The following is a 23,808-nucleotide window of genomic DNA, read 5'->3' on the forward strand; positions in this document are numbered from 1 at the left end:
TACAATTTTTGGCCTTTTCGGGGTTAAGATTTTAGGAGGCTTTTTTATACTCTCTCCGTCATTTTTTAGTTTTTTTTGTGCCGGTTAAATTAACTAAAACTTAATAAAATTTATTAATATTTTATCAATTGATAAAATGAAAAAAAATATCAACGAAAATAACTTTTGTTCTACTTTAAGATGTAAATTTCAGTTTTTTAAAATAATGAGTGATTGACTAATAATCTTTGGTCAAAATTTAGTCAATTTGACTAACAAAAATAGAAATGTAACAACTAAAATAAAAAAGAGGGAGTATTTTATTGAGTAAAGTGCATTCTGTGTACCTGCACTTTAAGCAAGACACCACCTGCAATATCACTTTTTAATAAGTACTAGCCTATAACCCGTGCGAAGCACGGGCGACTATATAATTTTAATGTGATTATTTATAAGCTTTATATCAATTTATTTGTGTTTTTTCATTAATTGAATAAAATGGTATTAAATTATATTAGTCGATTCCATATGTGAATGTTTATTTGTAAGCTTAATATAATTTTTTTAGTAGCTAAGTTCTGAAGAAAATTAGTGAAAAACGACATTGGAAAGGGTATAAATTATGGAATGGAAAGGGTATATTACTCATTGCAAACAACAGCCGAATATCCAGATACCAAAAAACACAATAAACAAAAATTTAATGGATATATACAGAAAGTGTATGCCACTGCTTATAACTTGGCCAAACTGTAAGACTCTTGAATCAATGAGTTACAAAATTTTCCATTTCCGTTCCAAAGCATTTGTGATCTTTGATATACAATATGCCGCACTCGATGGCTAGCCAGAAACTGAGCAATCAAGGTAGATATAATCAATAAGGAAAAAAAACAGGACATATGAGTTTATTAAAATCCAATCACAGAGGATGCAATAATATACAAGTTCAAAACAACTTACTTGATATAAAATCGTCTACAAACTCCTTTTCAATTTTCCTATGGGCCATTGCACCCACCTGTTTACATAGGATCATTAGAGATGATAGTCATACAGAATATCCCCCATAAGAAAATCAACAACCCTTTGACCCCTGAAAGCCAATTTATACTCTTTGTAATCCATAAATTTATTTAAATTCTACTTCAGCATATTTTACACTAAATATAAACAAAATTACACAATTTATCAATATTACAATCCTATCTTGAAATATAGTATATCATATATAAACAAATGTTAGAGTTTAGCTTCCGGCAACAAAAAAAATAGAGTTCAGCATACCACAAAGACAAGGGATTCACAGGAAATCAATGATGAGATATATCAAGGATGAAAGACAGTATTAAAAAAAAAAAAAGCAAAAGAGATTGTTTACCTATTCTGCGAGAGTTTACATGCAAATATTGGGTTACAGGGTTCTTGACGACACGCAGAAGAGAGAACATTACTTAAAAGCAGTAAGTGTACACACAAACTCATCATCTAATCTTCCAAAATCTCATTAAAAAGATTGGGTTTAAGCTACAAACAGTGAGTGATTAAGACCATTGTAAGACGATTGATGTGAGAATGTCTTATTGAATATTTATGTTTTTTAATCTTTCAGGAATCCAACCGCTGAAATGGTTATTTCCAATATTCCTGAGATTTTAGATACAATCAACTTATTAGTACAACAATTGAAAACACTTTTTAAGTAATAGACTTGTATCACTCACATATTATGCAGGGGAAGGTTAGCAAGGACATCAATAGAGCCTGTAAACTGGTTGTTTTGCAAATACCTGCACAACAAATATCTTTGAACACAAAAAAATCTTGTAAATTTAGATACTAAAACTATGACAATATACTTGCATACTGGCCATACTTGAAAGAGCGGTAAAACTTTCAGGAAGATCACCTATCATGGAATTAAAAGAGATATCCCTGGTTCAAGGAAGATTACATATGTCATTGTGTCAAGCAAAGCAAAGCAAAAACTTAATTCCTGGCAAGTGAAAAATTGAAATGTCCTTGCAATGTAGATCAACATAAAGCAAATTTCATGAGAGAAAGGTGGCCAGTATGCTGCACTTTCGGTTCCCAGTATGAATGAATAAACAAAACTCAAATTTAACAAAAAGTAAATTCATCCAAAAAAATCATAACGAAAGAACATTAACATGTATGAAACTGGACAGGACCAATCTTACAAAGTAGAGACAGCTGAAAGCGATCCAAACATGTCATTTAGATGGCCCTGTAGTTGATTGCGACTAAGATTTCTGCACAGGAAAATAGAGCGGAAAAAAATCAATATTTAATTTTGTCCTCTAAACAAAACTGGATAAAATAAGGAGGAAATAGAACATAGAGAACTCATATTCATATATATATATATGTATGCAGAACATACCTTCAGAGGAGATGAATTAAGTAGTGTTCTTGCGGGATGGAATGAAAAGTAGCACAGGAGCTCGCCGAGATGAAGAGAGAGACAGCGGGCTATGGTGATAGGCTCTTGTACGGTGCTGTAATTAGCGGGCTGTTATGCGTAGTATTTGGTTTTGTCTGCAAAGTCAATCTTTGGTGAGAGAGAGAGAGTCCTAATAGGGGACGGTTTTTAAAAAATAGTATAGCATTGAGACGAAACCAAAAAACGTGAACAAAAAGTAGGACTACAAATTATCCCCATGTTGGCTTATTATAGTATATATATATAGTACCAACAAGATCTGCAGTTTTCTTATCTGGTTTCAAAAACCTTGTAGCAATCTAAAATTAAAAGGAGAATGTCAGAACCAAGTTTAAGTAGATCCTGATGGAACTGTTGGACATGGCAACAATATATATAGGTACAGTGACTAATTAAAATCCGAACCTGCTTCACCCAAATTGGCAATGTCGCGCTAAATAGTAGTGTTTGAACTTTCTTTGTGTCTTCTACTTTACCTATATAGTTTCAAAGAAAGAGTTAATAACACCTTATAATACTTCATTATAAGGTCACATAGCCCATCTACCATAAGGCAGAAAATCAAAAATATGTTATTAACAAATATTATGTCACATGTATGTGATACTATGATTACCTGATAGCATAAGCAATAGTAAAAAATTAAAAATAATAATAATGCATAAGCTTCTCTCATTACCTAGAATATATTCAACATCTTCAACAAAACCCATCCTCAGCATTTCATCAGCTTCGTCAAGGACACGAAACTTTATTGAACTAAAATCAACATTTCCCCTTTCAATGTGATCCTATACAACAAAAATGACAAAAAGAAAAAAAGTTTCAAGAGCAAAGTAGTGATAAATACCTACTTCACAAGCGAAATTGCCATGTATTACTAGGGTTGCACAAATTAAAAACAAAGTACCTTTATACGACCAGGTGTTCCCACAACTATATCCATACAAACAGACCGAATTAGACCCAAAGACCCACCATAGACTTTGAAATCTGAAGCTACCTACCATAAGAGAAAAGGGTAAATACAAATTGAACCCACAAAATATGAGTTAAAAAATGGCCCAGTAAAATTAGAAGTTCAATGGAACAGTATCCACACATAATACCTGTGTTGACAACTCCTTTGTGGGTAATAGCACGAGTACACTTAGAGATCTCCCATAACCAGTCTTTCGATATGTTTTTAAGGCTCCGTTTGTTAAGGACTCCAATATGGGTAACACAAACGCCAAGGTTTTACCCTAAGAAATGGAAAGAAAATGAAGCCAGACAGCCACTTTGGCATAAGTAAAAAAAAGATCAACCAGAATAAACCCCAAAGAATTAAACTTAAAAATTACTCAAGTTATATTGAATATATATTAATGCTCTGTCTCACTTCATAACAACATCCAGAAGCTGTTAAGTGTACTTTAAAAATGGTTTTTTCTACACCTTAGTCTTTCCTATACATTCTTTTCTTAACAAACCACTATATTCAGAGTTCTATAAAATGTTTTTGAGAACATCAGACTTCTCACAAAGTCAATTTAATCCCACAAAATTGAAATTTATATATCCATGCGAAGATAGCAAAATGCAGCCTCGCAAATTCTTCACTCAATCGAACTTTGGTGTAGAAAACATAAAGAATAAATGATTTAAGAGAGCTCTCACCAAATGGAGAAGGCAGATATAGCAACCTCTGCATTATCCATATACCCTGCAATCAAGACTAGAACAGCATTGTACCACAACTCTAGGCTATAGAGAAAAAAAAGAGAAAACTATTTAGTATAAAGAAGTATAAACCGTTATCAGTAAATGCAGGAAACTCTGTACTCGGAAATTTCTTACACTTTAAATCACAACCACAATGCACAAAACATAAATTATATCATCAATCTTTTTCTGCGTGTGTGCATGTGTGCTTATATGTGAGTATACTCTGCCTTGTAGACAAATTTATCACTAGAATATTGGATAAAGATGATGTCAAAGCACGAGCGAACATAACTAAAGTTTAAAAAAAACTGAGAAACCAAACACTTACCAAACCATCAAGCTAGATGACAATGAGAGCTTGACTACAGGGAGAATATCCAAGAAGGCAGCTTTGGAAAATCCTTTCCATGAATGAGGACACCAACCACCAAAGATGTATATAAATTCCCCAATCACTAGAAACCAAGATGATATAGATAATGCACTCATCGCACCAGGAACCCCCAACTGAAGTAAGTAACAAAGAGCCACGACAAAGGTACATGGAGAATGAACTGGAAAACTGAGATCCAGGCAATAAGCTTGTTCTTTAACTGTGCTTGAAGGTACATATGAATAGTGAGGCTAAAATCAAAATTGTACACAAATGGAATGAACCACAGTGATATATATCCTCCCCTTTTTGCTATAGACTCTTCCTGGCCGAGTAGCATGAATAATTGGCTTCCAAATATAAATACTGGGAGCAAGATAGTCAAAGTAATCAAATCAACAATCCATGACCGTTGCAAGTAGATACCCATCATATGGTATTGTCCTGCTCCAAATGCTTGCCCACAAAGGGTTTCAGTTGCACTTGACATTCCTAACTGCAAAAGGAAATAATAAGTATGATGTAATATTTACAACCAACAAAGAAGTTTAAAAATCTCAGTTCCAAGTGCAAAGGTAACTGAAAGAGTTTATCGATATTAACTCACCAGTATTCCATTTACAAATCTAACTGTGATGGTTTGCACAAGAGCATAGCCAGCAAGGTCCAGTGGACTTATATGACCAATAAATGATTGCGTGGCCACTATGGTACCAAATGAACCCACTCTTGATATGACTCCAGGTAGTGCAACCCTCCATATATTTTTAGATTCTTGTAAAATCTTTGATTTCAAATCAGTTTCTTCTTCTTGAACTTTTGGCACTATAAGCCTCTCGTTCAGTCCATTCTCCATACTTCTGCAAAGTGTACCAAAATGATCATCAGAGGGGTACAAAATGTGTTTCTCGCCACAAAATTTTGATGTGAAGAAGTGCTGCAGCATTTTCTTCTATGTTTTGCTATTTAACTATACAACTTACCAACTTCAGGTTGCCCGACATTTTTATATCAGCAAGAGACTATTACTAAGGTTTTCATAAACAATTCTATGTGTAAGAATCAGAATTTTTTTTGATATAAAAATACCACATATCACTCCCAACACCACTAAACAAATGTTGAAAAATGAAGCAGTGACATGGGAATTATATTCCCATGGGCCATGGTCATGGACTAATGCCATATTTAGCTACATTTCCTAAAATACAATAAGCAATAACACCATTACTCCATGAATATCTCCATGGGCCATGGTCAGAGCAGTTGATTGATTGTTGAAAAACATGCATATCTCCATGGATCCGGATCTAAGATGCACAAGCAGTCAATTAAAATTTTTACCTACCTTATATTTTTGGGCCAAATTAAAGACCCCAATTATTGGAGTAAAAGAAATTTAAAACAGGAAAAGTATAAAGTTACAATGACATATTGATATTACCAAGGTACAAGAGAAGTTGGTACATCAGCTACTACTTTTAACTATCATAAAGCAGGAAAGCTTCTTTTTCTCTTCAATAAAAAGGCTTTGTCTGCTCCTATTGTTTTATTCAACATATTACTATAAATCAAAGTCAGAAACCAACAGACCAGATTCACCTTTTCCGGTGAATGAGGCCTTTATCTTCTACCAGTTATTGTATTAGAATTTGGGAGGCAAGACCAAAGAAGATGATCTTAACTTGAAATATACATGATCAGATATCATGAGAGGGTCACCTTAAACTGATCAAACATGACTACAAGAGTGAAGAGAAATACAAGTACCAAAAAAGAACCACAAAATCATCAAGTATGTAATATGTTTGTCAATAATTATAGTGGGACTAAAGCTGAGCCAATGAAGAAACTAATCGGGCAAAACTACAAAGCTCGAATGGAATAATCTTGGTGAGAGAAGACAATTAAAGTTCAACTTGCCCCCCAAATTTATGTGGCTCCCATTTCATACAAATTCACAAAGTTTCTACTATCATCCTCCAAGTTTCAACCACCACAAAACAATTTAACTTTGTACCCAATAACTCACAAACCAAACCTCCAATTTCGGGCAAATTTGCACACAAATTCATTCTAAACTACAAATACAAGAAATAAATGCTATCAAATAGTATCAATCATTAAAAGTATAATTACCTGACCAGTCCGAGCTCTCCCAACTAAATCAGTCCCATCAAGAATTGTATCAAACGTCATCGCCTGAATCAGAAACAACGCCTCAATCCCATTCTCCCTCAACTTATTCCTCAACGGCTCCGAAATCTTAAAATTCGCCGCGACATTCGGATTCTCCTCCTTCACCTTCATCTTCTTCACCTTCTTCCTACTCTTCACCTCCCCAGAGATCACATCACTCCTTTCTCTTCCTCAATCACCTTCCGCTTCTTCTCCTTTTTCTCCTTCTTTCATCGAACACAAACTCCTCGGAATCAGAATCGCTCTTCTTGCTCTTCTTCTCCTTCTTCACGCTTCTGTTCTCGATAGGAGAGTCTGTTTCCATGGCGGTGTTCTTGAGACAGCGGGCTATGGTGATAGGCTCTTGTACAGGCTGTTATGCGTAGTATTTAGTTTTGTCTGCAAAGTCAATCACTGTTGGGAGAGAGAGTGTCCTAATAGGACACGGGTTTAAACATTAGTATAGCATGAGACGAAATAAAAAGGACGAAACGAAAAAACGTGAACAAAAAGTAGAACTACAAATTATCCCTATGTTGGCTTATTATAGTATAGTATAGATTACTTGCAATACTCAAGTTTCGAATTTTTTACAAAATGTGTCTCTCCGTCAATTTAGACTAACACCGTTATTTTTTTTAAGGGTTGTTTCGTCAATTCCTAGTTCCACTAGCTACAGTCAGTTGAAGCACCTATTTCTCTGCACAGAAGCTTAGTTGGGAACACCATGGTCGGTCAAAATGGGAGACTCTGAAGCAAATTTAACACAATTTTTAACTTGCATTCTCATCGTTTACCTTTGTACATTGCTACTTTTTGAATGATTAGCTTGTCTATTCATTATCCACTTCTCTGCATCTTTCCACTTAGAAGATTTTGGCATCAAGTGTGACCTCTCAATAGGATTGTTCACTGTTCTTTCCCTTTAAAAATCAAAGCTAGATGAACTTGCATTACTATCATAACCAGTATCATCATCTAATGTTCTCATCGGATGAACTGAACTCAAACTTAAACCAACCGCTTTTGAGAATTGTTGCAATCTAAGACGACCGCCATTACCATGTTTCTTTTGCTACTAAGTGTTGTAATCACCTTGACTGTAATCCAAAACCGCAGAGCCTGCTGGTTTCACCGACTCAATTTGTAGATTGAGAACTGCAACAGGACACAAATTCTAAAATACTTATCCATCTGTTGAGTACATAAACAAAACAGTTCAACAAAAGTCATCTCCCACCACCCACCACTACTGATCCATCTCCTCCCCAATCTCTCTTATAATTTCCCCATCTAAACAACCACAGGCAACGCTAAGCTCGCTGCCCTCTCCGATGTGACACCCCGCCAACACCCGTCAGCCTTATTCATTAATCCACAGCCACACAGATATACATACACATATTTGGAGTTTCTAAATTTGTAACTAGGGTTCACACGCCTATTTAGGGTTTTTGTGCCTGGTGGAGTAACAATCAAATTGAAAGTATTAATAAGTTGCTTAAACACTGGGGAATAGAATGATAGTATAAAATTAGGTGTGAGAGGGCGGCATCGAGTCGGACCATCGCGACTGCGGTGGCCGAGGGTGAGGTCAGGAGAGAAGGACAGATGGAGTTGACAGAGAGATTGAAGAGGGGGAGTTGAAGACCCACCGTCGACGATGGTGGCGGCCGAGAACAGGGAGCGAGGAGAAATCGAAGGAGGAGTGGACTGGAAATGATGAGAGGAGGCATGGCGGTGACTGGTGAGCAACAACATGAAAAAGAGAGAGATACAAGTAGCCAAAAGAGTGGTTACTGAGGTTAAATTACAAAATAACCCCTAGTTTTGTTAACGACGTTACACTGATTTAACGGAAATACACGATTTGTGACAGGTTCTTAACTACGATATTGAATGTGGTGTTTTTTAAAATTCAGTATTATAAGTGGTGTCCTGCTTAAAGTGCAGGTACACACAATGCACTTTACTCTATTTTATTTATTAGAACCGGTGCTTGAAACAATTTTGTCTTCTCCATATTACAAAACCGAGTCAATAATTTTATACAAGGAACTATTTAACTCAATCACTTGTTGTCGTTACTCTTCAGTTTTTTGTTGAGGTCTATCCTGTAGAGGTACTCAAATTGGATCAGGATCGATTTCTATGACTTTCTTTCCGGAGGGATTGCGGTTCATTACACCAAAGGCTTTCAGTGAACTATTGAAGCTATCGAGAGAGTACCCAAACGCTGACGGTGACGAAGGTTGAGTCTTGGATTGGGGTCAAACACGAATTTTTAGATTTATCTCTTAATTGTTTGAAATGATATATATATGTATTGTTGTTATATTGTATGAATATGTTCTTTGGCTTTCATATCTTTTTAATTTAGTTTAATTGATAATTATTAATGTCATATATTTTAAAATTTATTATATATATGTATGTGTATATATATAATTAATATTAAAAAGAATATTAAAATGTTATTTTAAGTTTTTCATTTTAAAAACCACAACCTACAATCCTTTCAATGTCATGTAATTTTGTCGAGAAAAAGTCTCGCATATCAAAAAATATATAAGTAATGCTCAAAATAATACAGTTGGGGAAAATAAACCAAAATATCGATTTTCCCCAAAATATCATTTATTAACGCTTGATAATTTAGTATCTTCAATCTTGAAAGAAAGTGCTAGATTGTAGTGCTTTGTTTTTTGACCTAGCAAAATGCTATACATTCGTAGAGTTTCGTTTTTTAATCTAAATAAAACGTTATATCATGTACCGTTATGTTAGTTCAACCCTAACAAACCGCTATATAAAATAGTTTTTTTGTTCTTTTTACCTTAACATACGCCAAAAGATATAACATTTTTAATAAATATCTAAAATATTACATGATATAACGTTAATAAATAATATTCAAGATCAATTTTTCGGATGACGATATTCTGAACATTAACGCTGGGATTGTGATGATGGGAGTAACAACCAATTTATTTGGATTATAAATGAAAAAACAGAGAAAGGTTCTATGGAGACCACGTTTTCATCGGAGACCTTGGAGACCACTTATATTCTGTAATTAAAACACTATCAAATTTATTGTTTTGCGAAGCACATTCGATAAATATCACTATTTCATCGAAAATGTTGAAAATTATCTATGCTAAACAAGCAGAACATGTATGTTCTGCAAGATGAACAAATGTTCTGCACACTAAACATGGTTTTGTAAAATAATATGTTTTTTAGTGTTTTATTTGCCAAATGTATAAAATTTGCAAGATTGTTAATAAAATGATGATCTTTGTAGAACATGATTCGAAAAATAATACATTTTGCAATGTTTTTATGAAGTATTTTAGTTGCAGTACATAAGTGGTCTCCAAGTCTCCAATGAAAACGTGGTCTCCATAGAACTTATCCCTGAAAAAACATAAAATATTAATGTTATTAATATGACTTTTATGAATGACATTACTACTCGATTTTTACTTGACTTACAAGTTGCGCCATTATATATTTTATCATTGAAAAATATCATAAGGCTTTTGAAACGTTAATCAAACATTATTCCGACTATAAGATTATAAGATCATCTCCAGTGAAATTATTGAATAAGTTTTTGAAGATGTAATAAATTCGTACTCTAGTCTCCAATGGATTCCTATCGTGTCTTTAAAAAATCAAGAACATCCTCCCTCTCTTCTTTTTGAAAAAATATTCGGGTGATTTTAACATATTATCATCGAACATAATATTTATTTTCCTCCGAAACTATTCACTTTCTTTCTAATTCTCTCACCAACTTTATCTTCAAATAATAATAAAATAAATAAAAAACATGTATAAAGAATAGATTTAGAGTTGTCACGATATTCGATATATTAACTTACATCAGAGAGTTCAGTACTCAATAGCTCAAGTAGTTTATGTTTTCAGTAAATTCTGTGGCAGGATAATGAATCTCAGCAATCACCAGACTTTCCCTCCTCTTTTTTCTTGTTCGTTTTCCGTTTTAGTAATAAATGAATAATAAATATTACTATAATCCAACTGGACGGCATATGAATCGATAAGATATTATCACAACGGCTTTCATTTTAAATTGGCAACGTTAGCAATATATTCATTCTAGTTTCAAACTTCTTCTCTCTCGTTAAGCAATTATGCACAAAGCACCAAATTTAAATCTATTATATATATTTTTTATTTTTTTTTTTTTTTGACGGAAAATCTATTATATATATAATACAACAACCTTGAGTAATTTTATTCAAAGTGACTATACTACCCCTTGTTCAAAATATATATGTTTTTTTATATAAAGGTCATTATTGACTTTTAACACTAATGTATTTATTAGACATTAATGTCTAACCATTAATATACATTAAATTACTTCATATTTAAAACTCCAATATATATACTCCTTCCGTCCCAACAGGTTCTTTACGTTAGTTTTTGGCACGCATTTTAAGGCTCTTATAAAGTATACTTACATCATATATATATATATATATATTTTTAAAATCCTGAAAAAAGTTTTGACGTTTAAACTTTTATTCAAAAAAAAATTAAAAAAAACATTATTGAACTATACTTTATAAGAGTCTCAAAATGCGTGCAAACAGTCCTGGTGGGACGGGGCGTATGTATTATATATTTGTATTTATGTTTTAATAATAATTACTTCATATTTAAAACTCCAATATATATATGTATTATATATTTATATTTATGTTTTAATAATAAATAAATAATTTTGTAAATTCTAATATTCGGCCTGATTTTCAACCAATTAATCCAATTTTTGTCCAATTAGCCATCGATTTTAACCGAATTTTGTCAAATTCTATTATATATCTAACACAACAATAATGAGTAATTTAATTCAAAGAGACTAATCTACCCTTACTCTGTATAACTATTAACATGATCATTATTTGAAAATAATTTAATATTATATATATAATAATATATATATATATATAATCATTTTTAAATTTTAAATTTACCCCACAAATTTTGTAAAATTTAATATTCAACCGGATTTTCATCGAATTGATCAAGTTTTGACCAAATAATCATTGATTTAACCGAATTTTACTAAATCGGATTAAAAATCCTTCTGATTATCGATTAATCAGTCAACCAACCGGTTTTTAGAATATTTAATTATTATGATTAAAAAAAATTATATTTATATGTATATTAGAATAAGTATAAATATAATATATAACTATATGACAAGGGCTCTGATTCAGCAAAAATCTCATTTCTTTTATCAAATTTTCAATAATTTTAGGTGGGTGGTAATTTAATTATATAATAAAATTTTAAACTATGTATATTTTTTGTATTTATATATTAATAAATATCATAGTGAGGATATGTGTACATATGGATATCAATATAATATGACTTAAAATATAAATAAATATACAATATAAATTACTTTTATAATATAAATAATCTCAATTTAAAAGAACCAAACCAAACGTGCTCAGTATATCCCGCTTAGAGCAGGGTCTGAAGAGGGTAAAATATACGCAGACCATGCCTCTACCTTAAAGTAGAGAGGTTGTTTCCGTGAGACCCCTGGCTTAGTGCATAATAAATAAAATTGTGTGTGATACAATATAACTATAATACCTTAGCCCATGGCCTTTTTCACATGAGACTTACTTAAAAATTTCTCGGTTTAAGTGGTGAAGTCCATTGAAGAAAACAAACGGAGAAATCAAGAACCATTACTTACACGGATTGCAAAGTTGAAAGCTTGGGAGAAGAGATCGGGTGCCAACCAAATCGGAACCCAAAATCTTGAAATCTTACAATGATTTGCACATTAACACCGATGAAGACCTCTCTAAACCCATTTTCCCTAATATACCAAGAACAACTCCATGGACTCTCACTACTTTGATTGCACTGCATTCCACCGGAATGACTTCATTGAAACTCCCTCAGACAATCTTGGCGATTGCGTCGCTTTGACAACCGCTACACCGTAACCATTTAATAGCAGACACATCACAACAATTCTCAAATGACAATGTCGTGAAAGCGCCCTCGAGCGGGAGAGCAAATCAATTAGGAATTGTTTAAACATTCGAAACTCCCTCATAAAACAACATCAATTTGCAAGATTTAAAACAAGTGACTCATTCACCAAGAAAAAAGTGTGCAATGTATATGACATAGTGAATGCGACTAAACTCCACAAATTTCCAAAACATGTGATTACATGTGCCGCACAAAGTCGAAAGAAAGGATGAACGAAATCTTGAAGATTGGGAGAGAAGAATAAGTGAGCGGTTAGAGCGGTTAGTCGTATTTCAGGCTTAATTATTATTATTATCACTCAATTTAAAAGAGATAAACCTATATCAAAAAAATAATTTAAAACAGCCCGTGCTTTGCACGGGTTAAGAAGCTAGTTGGATCATAATTCACAAACAATCGAATCTAAATGAAAAAATAGATTTTTTTACCACTCAACTTATTGTGCTTTTAGAAATCACCCAACTAATTTTTTTCCTCTTTTATTCACTAATGTTAGGTTTGGTTTTTTTTTTAAGCCACCAACTTAGGTTCGATTTGATTACTAGTAATCTAGTATTATGATAATTTTGTTTGCCACTAAACTTATTGCGTCTTTAGAAGCTAACCACTCAACTATAATTTTTTTAGTTTACTCACTAGTGTTAGATTCATCTATTTTTTTGTCACTGGAGTTAGGTTCGGATTTGATTATTAGCATTACATTTTATGTGTAGCATTATTAAAATATAGTGGTAGTCTGTAATATTTTGATGATTTGATATATGTTTGTATCTTTATATATAGTATTTTTTATGTCTCCAAGGTCGTTTACCTTAAATGATAAGAATTTTACACGCATCTTATGGCCTTTAAAAGATGTAGTTTCATAAATAATTTTATTTTTTTCTTCCGAATGAAAATCCAGCGTTTGAATTTTTACACACAAAAAAATTCACAAAAATAAGTTATGAAACTATGTTTTATAAGAGTTTTAAATACGCGATAAGCAGTAGAAAAAACTGTAAACTAATGAGAGGGATAGAGGGAGTAAAAATAATATAAAATGATGCATTATATATAAAGGACAATCATTGAAAATTAAGTTTTCCTTTCTATTTATTTATCTTGAAAATTGTAATCAGATAAAGTTATTAAAATTTTTGAAGATAAATTTAAGAGAGATTTTAGACTGAGCTAGTCGATTGAAACGTTAATAGCATAAGATGATACGTCATATCACTCAATTACACTTTATCATATGAGAGAGAGTGAATTGTTTGAAGTCATTGATTTCATATTCATGATTTATTGAATTTTTAGAATCTAATTACGATTTTTCCTGATTTTAATTTTTCATCGGCTCATTTTATATTATTATTGCTATATATAAAGATATAAACATACGACACATCATCAAAATATTACATACTATCACTATGTATAAATGATGCTACAAAAAATTATCATAATGCTAGTAATCAAATCCGAACCTAAGTTGGTGGCTAAAAATAAAACCAAACCTAACATTAGTGACTAAAAGAAGAAAAAAAATAATTGGGGAGTAAGTTTCTAAAAACACTATAAGTTGAGTGACAAAAAAATCTATTTTCCCAATTTAAATCGGATCAAATGTTGGTGAGACTGTTGAGTGTTCTATCGCGAAACACTTTACACACTACACACCGTATCATTAAATCTTTTTTTTTACTATATGTCCTTAGACACATCCTGAACAATCCGCATGCATTTAATACCAACTACTCTATATAAAATTTAGCTTATAGCATGTACTGCACGAGACAAACTGTAATTCAATTTCTCAAATCAACGCTGCGTGTGTATATCAGGGGTGGCAATCGTTTCGTTTCGTATACTTTCGTTTCGTGTATTTTCGTGTTTCGTGTACTCGAAGGTGAAACCCGTATCCGCCCGTTATTAATTTCGTGTACCTAATTTGAAACCCGTATCCGTTTCGAATCGTTTCGTGTATATTTCGTGTACTTTTCGTGTATATTATATATAAAAATATTAATATATTTTTTAATCAAAAAATGGATTTAATATATATTTTTCTTTATAAATTTATTAAATGTGAATAATATATATTATACTTGTATACAATTCTTTATAAATTTGTTAATGTATCTACAATATATATCCACACATACATATAAATATATACTTTATACTCAATTATATATTTAATATATCATTACATATATATAATAAATATAATCTACAAATATTTCGTGTACTTTCGTGTATTTCGTGTACCCCAAATGAAAACCCATATCCGACACGAAATCTATCGTGTAATTTCGTGTTCGTGTACTTTCGTGTTTCGTGTATCGAAAATCAAAACCCGTATCCATTTTTTTCGTGTCGTTTCGTTTCGTGTTAGCGTGTTACGTGTCAAATTGCCAGGCCTAGTGTATATAGATCTGATTCTTGTGACGCCAAGTCGAGTTGGTTATTATTGCAGGGACTTTCTTCCATCTCCAACCCAACTAACCAAACCAACAATGAAGAAAATGCCGATCACCAAAAAAATAACAAAAACACCACCGGTTATTAACTGCCTTCTTTTCTTTAGGATAAACTACAATTCACATTCATCTTTACTATTGGCATATCCAGATTTAAAGAAAAGCATCTATATACATACAATAAAAAATTTCAATAGTTGGGTGGCGTGAGAAACTAGCCAGCAAAAGCTTAACCGGTCCCCACCATCCCACATGCATCACTTTCTACTGGCTCCTGGGTCTCATACACCCACTAGAAACAAAATACTGTAACAGTAACATATACACACAACTACACCAAACAGATATACACATAAAGTTAAAGATAAAATCTAAAGTGTACACATCTTTACCGCTCTGTGTTTTCACTTTCCTCTCTTGCCGTCCCCAATTTCTACACATCTACGCAACCACACCTTTGGATTCCTCACTCTCAATCTGGTATGTACACTTCACTTCACATTTTATTTCACTGTAATTTCTTATTATTATGCTTATTTGTTGTTAAATTGTTATAAATTAGGGTTAGATACTTGTAATTTGTGTTTGTGTGTAAGGATTTGTTGAAAGCTTTAAATTAGGGCTTTGTGTTGTGTTTTGAAGTTATTTAGAGTTGATTTGGTTATGTGTATGTGTATTTATGTGTGTGAGGGTTTGTTGTGGAGTTAACTAGGTTTGAATTGGTTGTTATAGTGGTAGAGATGCCGCCGGGAAGGGGGAGTGGTGTATCTGATGTGGATGGAGTTCCGTATTCGTTTGCTATGGAGTACCATGGCCCGCCTATTGCTGGTAGGGATCTTCCACGTGCGGTTCCGATTAAGGTTGATAGGATTCCGGTGGCTTCGGTTGTTAGTCAGGTTGGTTTTCCTGATAAGTTGTCACTGCCGGTTGTGCAGCCTATATCGGCTTCGGATTTTGCTATGAAGTATTCGAAGGAGTTTAAGTTGGGGGCTAAAGTTGTGATTTCGCCTGTATCGGTGATGGAGTTTGAGCAGAAAGATGGGAGTGATGATGATTGTGTAGCTAAAGAGAAAGATGGTTTAATATCTGGAATTAGTGTTTCTACGAATGCAGTAAAAGTGTTGGAGGAAGCACGGGTAGGTTTGGGTGATTTTGCTGTGTCGGGCGAATTAAGTAGTTCAGGTACTTTGGAGTTGGGTGATGGGCAGTATGGATCTAGTGAGTTTTCTGATGTGATAAATAGTTCGACTGAGCTTGAGACACCCTCTATTAGTCACTCAATTGATTTATTAGCTGGAGGTGGAAGCTCGGGGACATTGGGATTTTCAGACAGCTTTGACCAGTCAAGAGAGCTATCAGGGAGCTCAGCGGCACTCAGGGATTCAAATGGTTGCAAGGAGACCTTAGATTTTAACGATTTAAATCAATCAGGTTGGATCTCTACAGAATCAGAGCTCAGCTCAGCATATCCATCTTCTCGGGTTTCTTCTCATAAAACTGGTAATTACGTCGACGAAACTACATGTGATGAAAGACACACCCCCGTTGTAACTTTTCGTGATGTTGAATCAGTAGAAGGAGATATTTCTGAGGAATATAGACAGATTAAACCTGATATCGTTCGACTAAGGAGTGGATCCGAGGTCAAAGTCAAGAAAGGAGCATGTTACCGGTGCTTTAAAGGATATAGATTTACAGAGAAGGAGGTCTGCATTGTTTGTGATGCAAAATATTGTATCAATTGTGTACTTCGAGCAATGGGGTCTATGCCTGAAGGAAGGAAATGTGTTACTTGCATTGGATGCCCTATTGACGAGTCAAAGCGTAGTAAATTGGGTAAATGCTCTCGGATGATGAAGCGATTGCTTAATGACCTAGAGGTTCATCAAGTAATGAAGTCAGAGAAATTATGCTCTGCGAATCAATTGCCATCTGAATATGTCTGTGTTAATGGGAAGCCTCTCTGCAGTGAAGAGCTGGTTATACTACAAAACTGCCCCAGTCCCCCAAAAAAACTAAAGCCTGGAAATTATTGGTATGATAAAGTATCTGGTCTTTGGGGAAAGGTAAAAAACATTTAAGATTTTATATAGTACTGTCTGTTTTCTCGCCATAGAACTTGACTGACTATCTTAGATTTTAACAGGAAGGAGAGAAGCCTTCAAAAATTATCAGCCCTCATTTGAACGTAGGCGGTCCAATTAATGTTGATGCTAGCAATGGAAACACAGGAGTTTATATCAATGGCCGCGAGATAACAAAAATAGAGTTGCGAATGTTGCAGGTTAATATTCAGGAATAAACTTATTTAATTTTATATTTTTATTGCAATATCTTATGGTAGGAAAAAATTGATGTCGTGAGTTGCAGCTTGCAGGAGTCCAATGTGCTGGAAACCCACACTTTTGGGTGAATGATGATGGTTCATACCAAGAAGAGGGGCAAAAAAATACGAAAGGTTATATTTGGGGAAAGGTATGTGATACCTTGTTATACTCATGGACACAGATATGCATCTGTTCACAACTAGTATGAGATTTTGAAAGTCTAAGCAAAATTGCAGGCTAGAACAAAACTTTTGTCTGCTGTACTATCGCTGCCTGTTCCTTCTAAATCCATTCATTCTTCGGGAGAGCAAGTGAGTAATGTAACAAGTCAAATAGTGCCCGACTACCTGGAGAAAGTAACAGTGCAGAAGCTACTTTTGATTGGATACAGTGGATCTGGGACCAGTACCATTTTTAAACAGGTATTTTCCTGTTCAAATCACTTGTGGCCCAAACATTTATTTTTGCATAATCCATATAACTTCTGATTTATTTTGTTGATTCTTGTACACAGCGCTGCTTGTTGATATACTCACTGTTTATCTATGACTATAGTAATAGCTGATTATATAGGCACGTAGTAATTTTTTGTACTTACTGTAGGTCGCAAATGAAGGTACATGAACAAATATGTGTGTTGCTTTTTATAGCAAAGAGTGATGTATAATTTTTGTCAAGGAACCTGTACAAATTCATTAGATTTCATAGTTTCTACTTTGCATATTAATTTATTATAAATCTTAATCCTGTTATGAGTAAGGCCACACAAAAAATGGAAAAATAATACACATATATGTGTGTGTGGGTTTGTCTCTTATCGTTATGTATGCTCCATAATTTCATGTAATGTAACTATAGTGCATTTGAATTTGTTACTCCCTCCGTTCCACCCAACCATTAGAATCTTGGGTTGGGCACGAAGATTAAGAACAGTGAAGAAAATACAAAAAATTGTGGGACCTACTATTATGAGGGAAGATTAGTATATCATTGTAGGAAATGTTCAGACATGGTTGGGACATCCCAAAAGGAAATTGTTAAGAAAGGATACAGTGATTTAATTCGATGTGATTCTGATGTACAGGCTAATGTGGATTACATTTACCTTTTGTTTCCCATGTCCTCTTTGTCTATGTCATTACAAGAAACTTTATATATTTTCTGTATATATTTTTTAAATTCAATTTTACAGGCTGTAAATTAATTATCTACAACCAGACTTCTATCAAATTGTTTTTTTTTATGATAAAAGTTTGGAGGTTAGTAGGAATTACATGTCAAAACTTTCTTTCTTTCTTTTTTTTTAATAACAAAATGTATAAATTGTATTGTGTTTTAGCTGATTAGATAATTATAAACAAATTGTCTGATTTCTTAGGATACTTGTCATATCTGTGATTGCATCTACATACGGATACTAGATTCTAGTTAAAAAACAATTCTTTGAACAAGTCTCTTCCATAGTACAGGAGGTTAGTAGGAGTGAGTGAGTGTTATAGGAAAATATGAATCTTAGAAAGTATTTTTTAGATACAACCATATTTACATAAATAAAAGTTATGCATAATTATGTTTCTGAAGTGAATCGTGTACAAATATGTTTTTTTTTGTCGTTTTATGTATAAGCTCTGTAAAGTACTGTTTCTCTTTTTATCAGGCCAAAATCCTATATAGAGACATTCCTTTTGGGGAGGATGAACGTGAAAATATCAAATTATTGATTCAAACTAATGTCTATGGGTATCTTTGCATAATCCTTGAAGGCCGTGAACGTTTTGAAGATGAAAGTTTGAATGATATGAGGAAAGATAAGCCTTTTGAGATTTGTGGCAACGAAGGTAGAGCTTTAGCTTGTTCACTTTTGTTGCTGTTGTTCCTGTTTTGCCTGAGTATGATTGCCGCTGTTGTTGAACAAATAGCAGCATTGCATCTTTTTAGCTTTATAGGCCTTAATAGTTAAAGTTTGCGCTGTAGAAGTTACATCATATTATTGAGTACTTAAAATTAGGCAATTCTGTGTGTAATGAAGAAGATAACTTCTGATTGACAACAGGAGATAAAGAAAACAAGAATGAATCTATCTACTCGATATGCCCAAGGCTGAAAGCATTCTCCGACTGGCTTCTCAAGATAATGGCATCTGGAAATTTGGAAGCCATTTTTCCAGCTGCCACTCGGGAATATGCACCAATAATTGAAGAATTGCTGAAAAGTGAAGCCTTGAAAGCTACATACAGCCGGAGAAGTGAACTAGAAATGCTCCCGAGCATAGCTAGCTATTTTCTGGAAAGGGTATGACTATAGTAGCTAAAGTTAGGATATTCTCCTTATATGGGAGCATGCATACTTGCTGTGGTTGCAATATTCACTTGAATATCTGCACATCCGGTGATTACTTCAAGTGTGCTGTTATTAATGCCTAATTATCATTTTCACAGGCTGTTGATATATTGCGAATAGATTATATACCTTCTGATGTGGATATTTTGTACGCCGAGGGTGTGACTTCATCAAATGGGCTTGCTTGTGCGGACTTTGCATTCCCCCTTCCAGCATCTGATGATAGTTTTGACACAGTGGATCAACATGATTCCCTGCTCAGGTGTGTATTACTCGATGTTCTAGAAATCGCGAGGCGTCCCAGGGCGGTCTGGGTACCTTCTAGCGATTAATCGAGAAATCGGGGATTAATTGGAAAGATTAACCGGACATATATTAATTTTAAATTATTATAATTATATATAATTTAATAATTTTATTTACTTTAACACTACTAGTAGAGTCAAACTGATAAATTTTATTTACTTTAACACTACTAGTAGAGTCAAACTGATAAAGAATATAATATTACATATTAAATAAATACTTGATACATATAATACAAGATCACTCATTCAATAAATATATACTAATCAGTCTCTTATACATCACGCAAGAAATATTAAATAAAATTAGTCATTTTACTATAAAAATATTAAGTTACGTACAAGTGAATACTTAATTTCTTATAATATAATTATAATTTTAAATTTATTTATTAATTTTTTTTTTGTTATTGTCCACCTGGACTGCCTAGGCGGGATGTCGACCGCCTAGGACCGATTTTTGTAAAAAACGCCTAAATCACTGCCTAGGACCGAATCGGGACGTTTCGGTGCCGCCTAGACCGATTTTTAGAACACTGGTATTACTTATGGATGCATGTAAAGTGCTTAGTTTCAAAAATAGGCTCTTCAAAATTTCAGTCATCCTCATCATTAACATTAGTAATCATTTTTTTTTTTTTGTAGTTTTTGATATCTGCTACTTTATATTATTAGTATTCCTTTCTTTTGATGCATAAATAATTACATCTTATGCATATTAGTGCAAATTAGAGCACATGTATGTGTAGTGGGTGTTAAATGAGTTGACACAAGACTACACAATTCAGAAATCAGCTATGTAACATCAATGAGGATTTTTGTAGATCACTAGACATTCTACTTAGCACCCAGCCAAGACGTTTTCAAATTCTCTATATTTAGACATATTTAGAAGTGGTTATACTTATAGACATATTTAGAAGCTGTCTTGAAATATTATATTTATATTCAAATTCTCTATATTTAGACATATTTAGAAGTGGTTATACTTATAGACATATTTAGAAGCTGTCTTGAAATATTATATTTATATCATGTTATATATGACAAATACACATTAATTACATGATCAAGATCCTTGAATTATAAAGTATGAAGTGAGAAAGGCTTAATTTTCAAAATCATCCTATGCTATGCTCATCATGCTCTTAGCTGATTCATCAGTAATTATAATGTCATCAGTATCATCTTCATCTTTCGACTGAAGGTTGTATTCAACTATTCATCAAGTTCTAAGTGGAATCGTCTATAAGAAATAATGATATTTACACCATGCAATTAGCCCCTGAACCTGAAAGAAAATGGTCTAAATCAGTCAATAACATTTTATATAGATTACATATCTGCATTCAGATATAAGTTTAAATTACTTGAAACAAGAACAGTAACATATTTTGCCGACTTATCTTGAAAAAAAATAAATAGGAGGGAAGCCTTTTGATACTCTCCAATGTTGGAGAAAAAAAGGTTGCTTCAGAAGCAACCTTTTAACATATCCTTGAAAGCTACAGTATGGATTACTTCTTATCTGTGTTGAATTCGTAATTACATTCTGCTGGAGGTGCTTTCAGGTACCAAGTTAGTCCCATGATGTTACATCAGCACATAATAACACTAAAGCATTCAAACATGAAGGATTTTGTATAATTGAAGGGTGTATGTCACGAAGTCAATAATTGGAAGCTGGAACTTATGTAGAAATCAGCATTAAAGTTTTAGTAACGATAGTAGACATGCTTATTGACCCCAGTCACCCAAAACAAGATACAAGATGAAGCAGTTACTTTTCAGAGACATTAGCCTTTAAGCACCAGTGCACCACTATCACCATATATATGTTATCTAGAATAATTTATATCAGTAGGACCCAAGTTTACTAGAAGTGCTTACGGACAACGGAGACCCAACCCGAATCTTATATATTGGCCATTTGGCTAACCTTATTTTTCAGAAATAAGGGCTTATTTTTGGAGAAAAGTACATAGAACTCTACTTTTTTTCTGGAATAAGCCCTTATTTTTTTCCTAAATAACGAATATACCCTTAACATTTATATCTAAAAATTTTAAAAATTTTTGCATTTTTTTAATAAAAAAATAAGCTCTTAAATTTTGAAAAAAAAGCTTGCTAAAACAGGCTCATAAATGCTTGATAATTAATTAAGAATCATCAGAAGTACAACTGAATATTAACTTTCTCCGTTTATCTGGTACTGATTGAAGAAAGGTATACACGGTGCTGAAGTAGTGGTTGACTTGTGATTAATAACATTTCATTTTTCCTGGTGTGTAGGTTTCAACTAATTAGAGTGCAAGCCAGAGGTGTTGCAGAAAATTGTAAGTGGCTAGAAATGTTTGAAGATGTCCGAGTTGTCATTTTCTGTGTCGCTTTGAGTGACTATGACCAGTTTGGTACTGATGGTGATGGAGCTTTAGTGAACAAGATGATGTTGAGCAGGAAGTTATTTGAAAGCATTGTTACCCACCCAACATTTGATCAGATGGATTTTCTTCTCATACTCAACAAATGTGATTTATTTGAGGAAAAGATAGAACATAGCCCTTTGACTCAATGTGAATGGTTTGATGATTTCCATCCGTTGATTAGTAGTCATCATCGCTCAAACAACAGCTCGAGCAACATTAACTATAATCCTTCCCTTGGTCAGCTGGCTTCCCACTATGTTGCAGTTAAGTTCAAGAGGCTCTTCTCATCTCTCACAGACCGAAAGTTATACGTTTCATTAGTCAATGCGATGGAACCAGAAAGTGTTGACGAATCCCTTAAATATGCAAGGGAGATTCTGAAGTGGGATGAAGAGAGAGCCAACTTCAGCTTGAGCGAGAATACAATGTATAGTACTGAGGCAAGTTCATTTTCTCAGTGAAGTCAGTCAATAGCAGCAGAGATGGTTTGTAAATGTCAACATTTCAAATTATTATCAATGGCCGGATATTGTACATAAGAAGGGCTTGTAAATGAAAAGAGAAGTTTAGGCAGGAGCTGATTCATGTGAGAACTTGTCATTTGAGAACGCGTAGTGGGGTTCTCGTGTGATTGCAGCCTCAGGGTCTCGCTATGGTGTTTGTACTAGTGAATTATGAATTTTACATAGATCTTTAATACTGTGCCACGTAAAGACTTCGATCTATTTCAAATGTAACATATGATATGAAGAAGCAATATGATTTTTGAAGATATGATGCGTCGTCTGGTCAAATGCTTGGATTAAAGATCATGTGCGATTATGCGAAGGTTTTTAAAGCTAAAATATGTATGTGTGTATTTTGGAATATAGTGCATGCTCTTTTCTGTTTTGTAAATACCGTCTTCTTTTGGTTTGCGGATGAAAGGTGTCTCTTTAGTAAAGTTTGGAGAGAGAGAGAGAAATCTGATAAAACTGTTGATTATAATTTTTGACCAACTACATTTTTTCTTCTCATACCTTTTTTCCCCTGAATTAATATACTTTTCTAGCATTTTTTTAAAAAAAATATATACTTTTCTAGCAGAAGTTTTTTATAATTTCATGAAAATAAACTGAGATGATGAGAATACTATAAATTTAGCATGAAACAATAATAAGAGCATCAATTAATTGTCTCCA

The 23,808-nt window shown here is 33.4% G+C and overlaps 1 protein-coding gene across 1 annotated transcript; it reads left to right on the forward strand.

Moving 5' to 3' along the window:
* Nucleotides 1-15,525: 15,525 nt before the first annotated feature.
* On the forward strand, nt 15,526-23,399 carry LOC108195816 (extra-large guanine nucleotide-binding protein 1). Its single transcript, XM_017362779.2, has 9 exons — nt 15,526-15,709; nt 15,962-17,295; nt 17,376-17,513; nt 17,600-17,704; nt 17,793-17,978; nt 19,214-19,394; nt 19,610-19,848; nt 19,995-20,158; nt 22,494-23,399. Exons 2-9 carry the CDS (start codon nt 15,970-15,972, stop codon nt 23,086-23,088), a joined length of 2,934 nt encoding a protein of 977 aa, XP_017218268.2. The 5' UTR covers nt 15,526-15,709; nt 15,962-15,969; the 3' UTR covers nt 23,089-23,399.
* The last annotated feature ends 409 nt before the right edge of the window (nt 23,400-23,808 follow it).

This window comes from Daucus carota, chromosome 7 (genome assembly GCF_001625215.2).
Source record: "Daucus carota subsp. sativus chromosome 7, DH1 v3.0, whole genome shotgun sequence".
NCBI classification, from domain to species: Eukaryota; Viridiplantae; Streptophyta; class Magnoliopsida; order Apiales; family Apiaceae; genus Daucus; species Daucus carota.

Coding starts and splice junctions, on each gene's coding strand:
- LOC108195816 (XM_017362779.2), top strand. CDS start 15,970: ATGCCGCCGGGAAGGGGGAGTGGTGTATCTGATGTGGATGGAGTTCCG. Junction 19,395..19,609: donor TGAGATTTGTGGCAACGAAG/GTAGAGCTTTAG, acceptor GATTGACAACAG/GAGATAAAGAAAACAAGAAT. Junction 20,159..22,493: donor CAACATGATTCCCTGCTCAG/GTGTGTATTACT, acceptor CCTGGTGTGTAG/GTTTCAACTAATTAGAGTGC.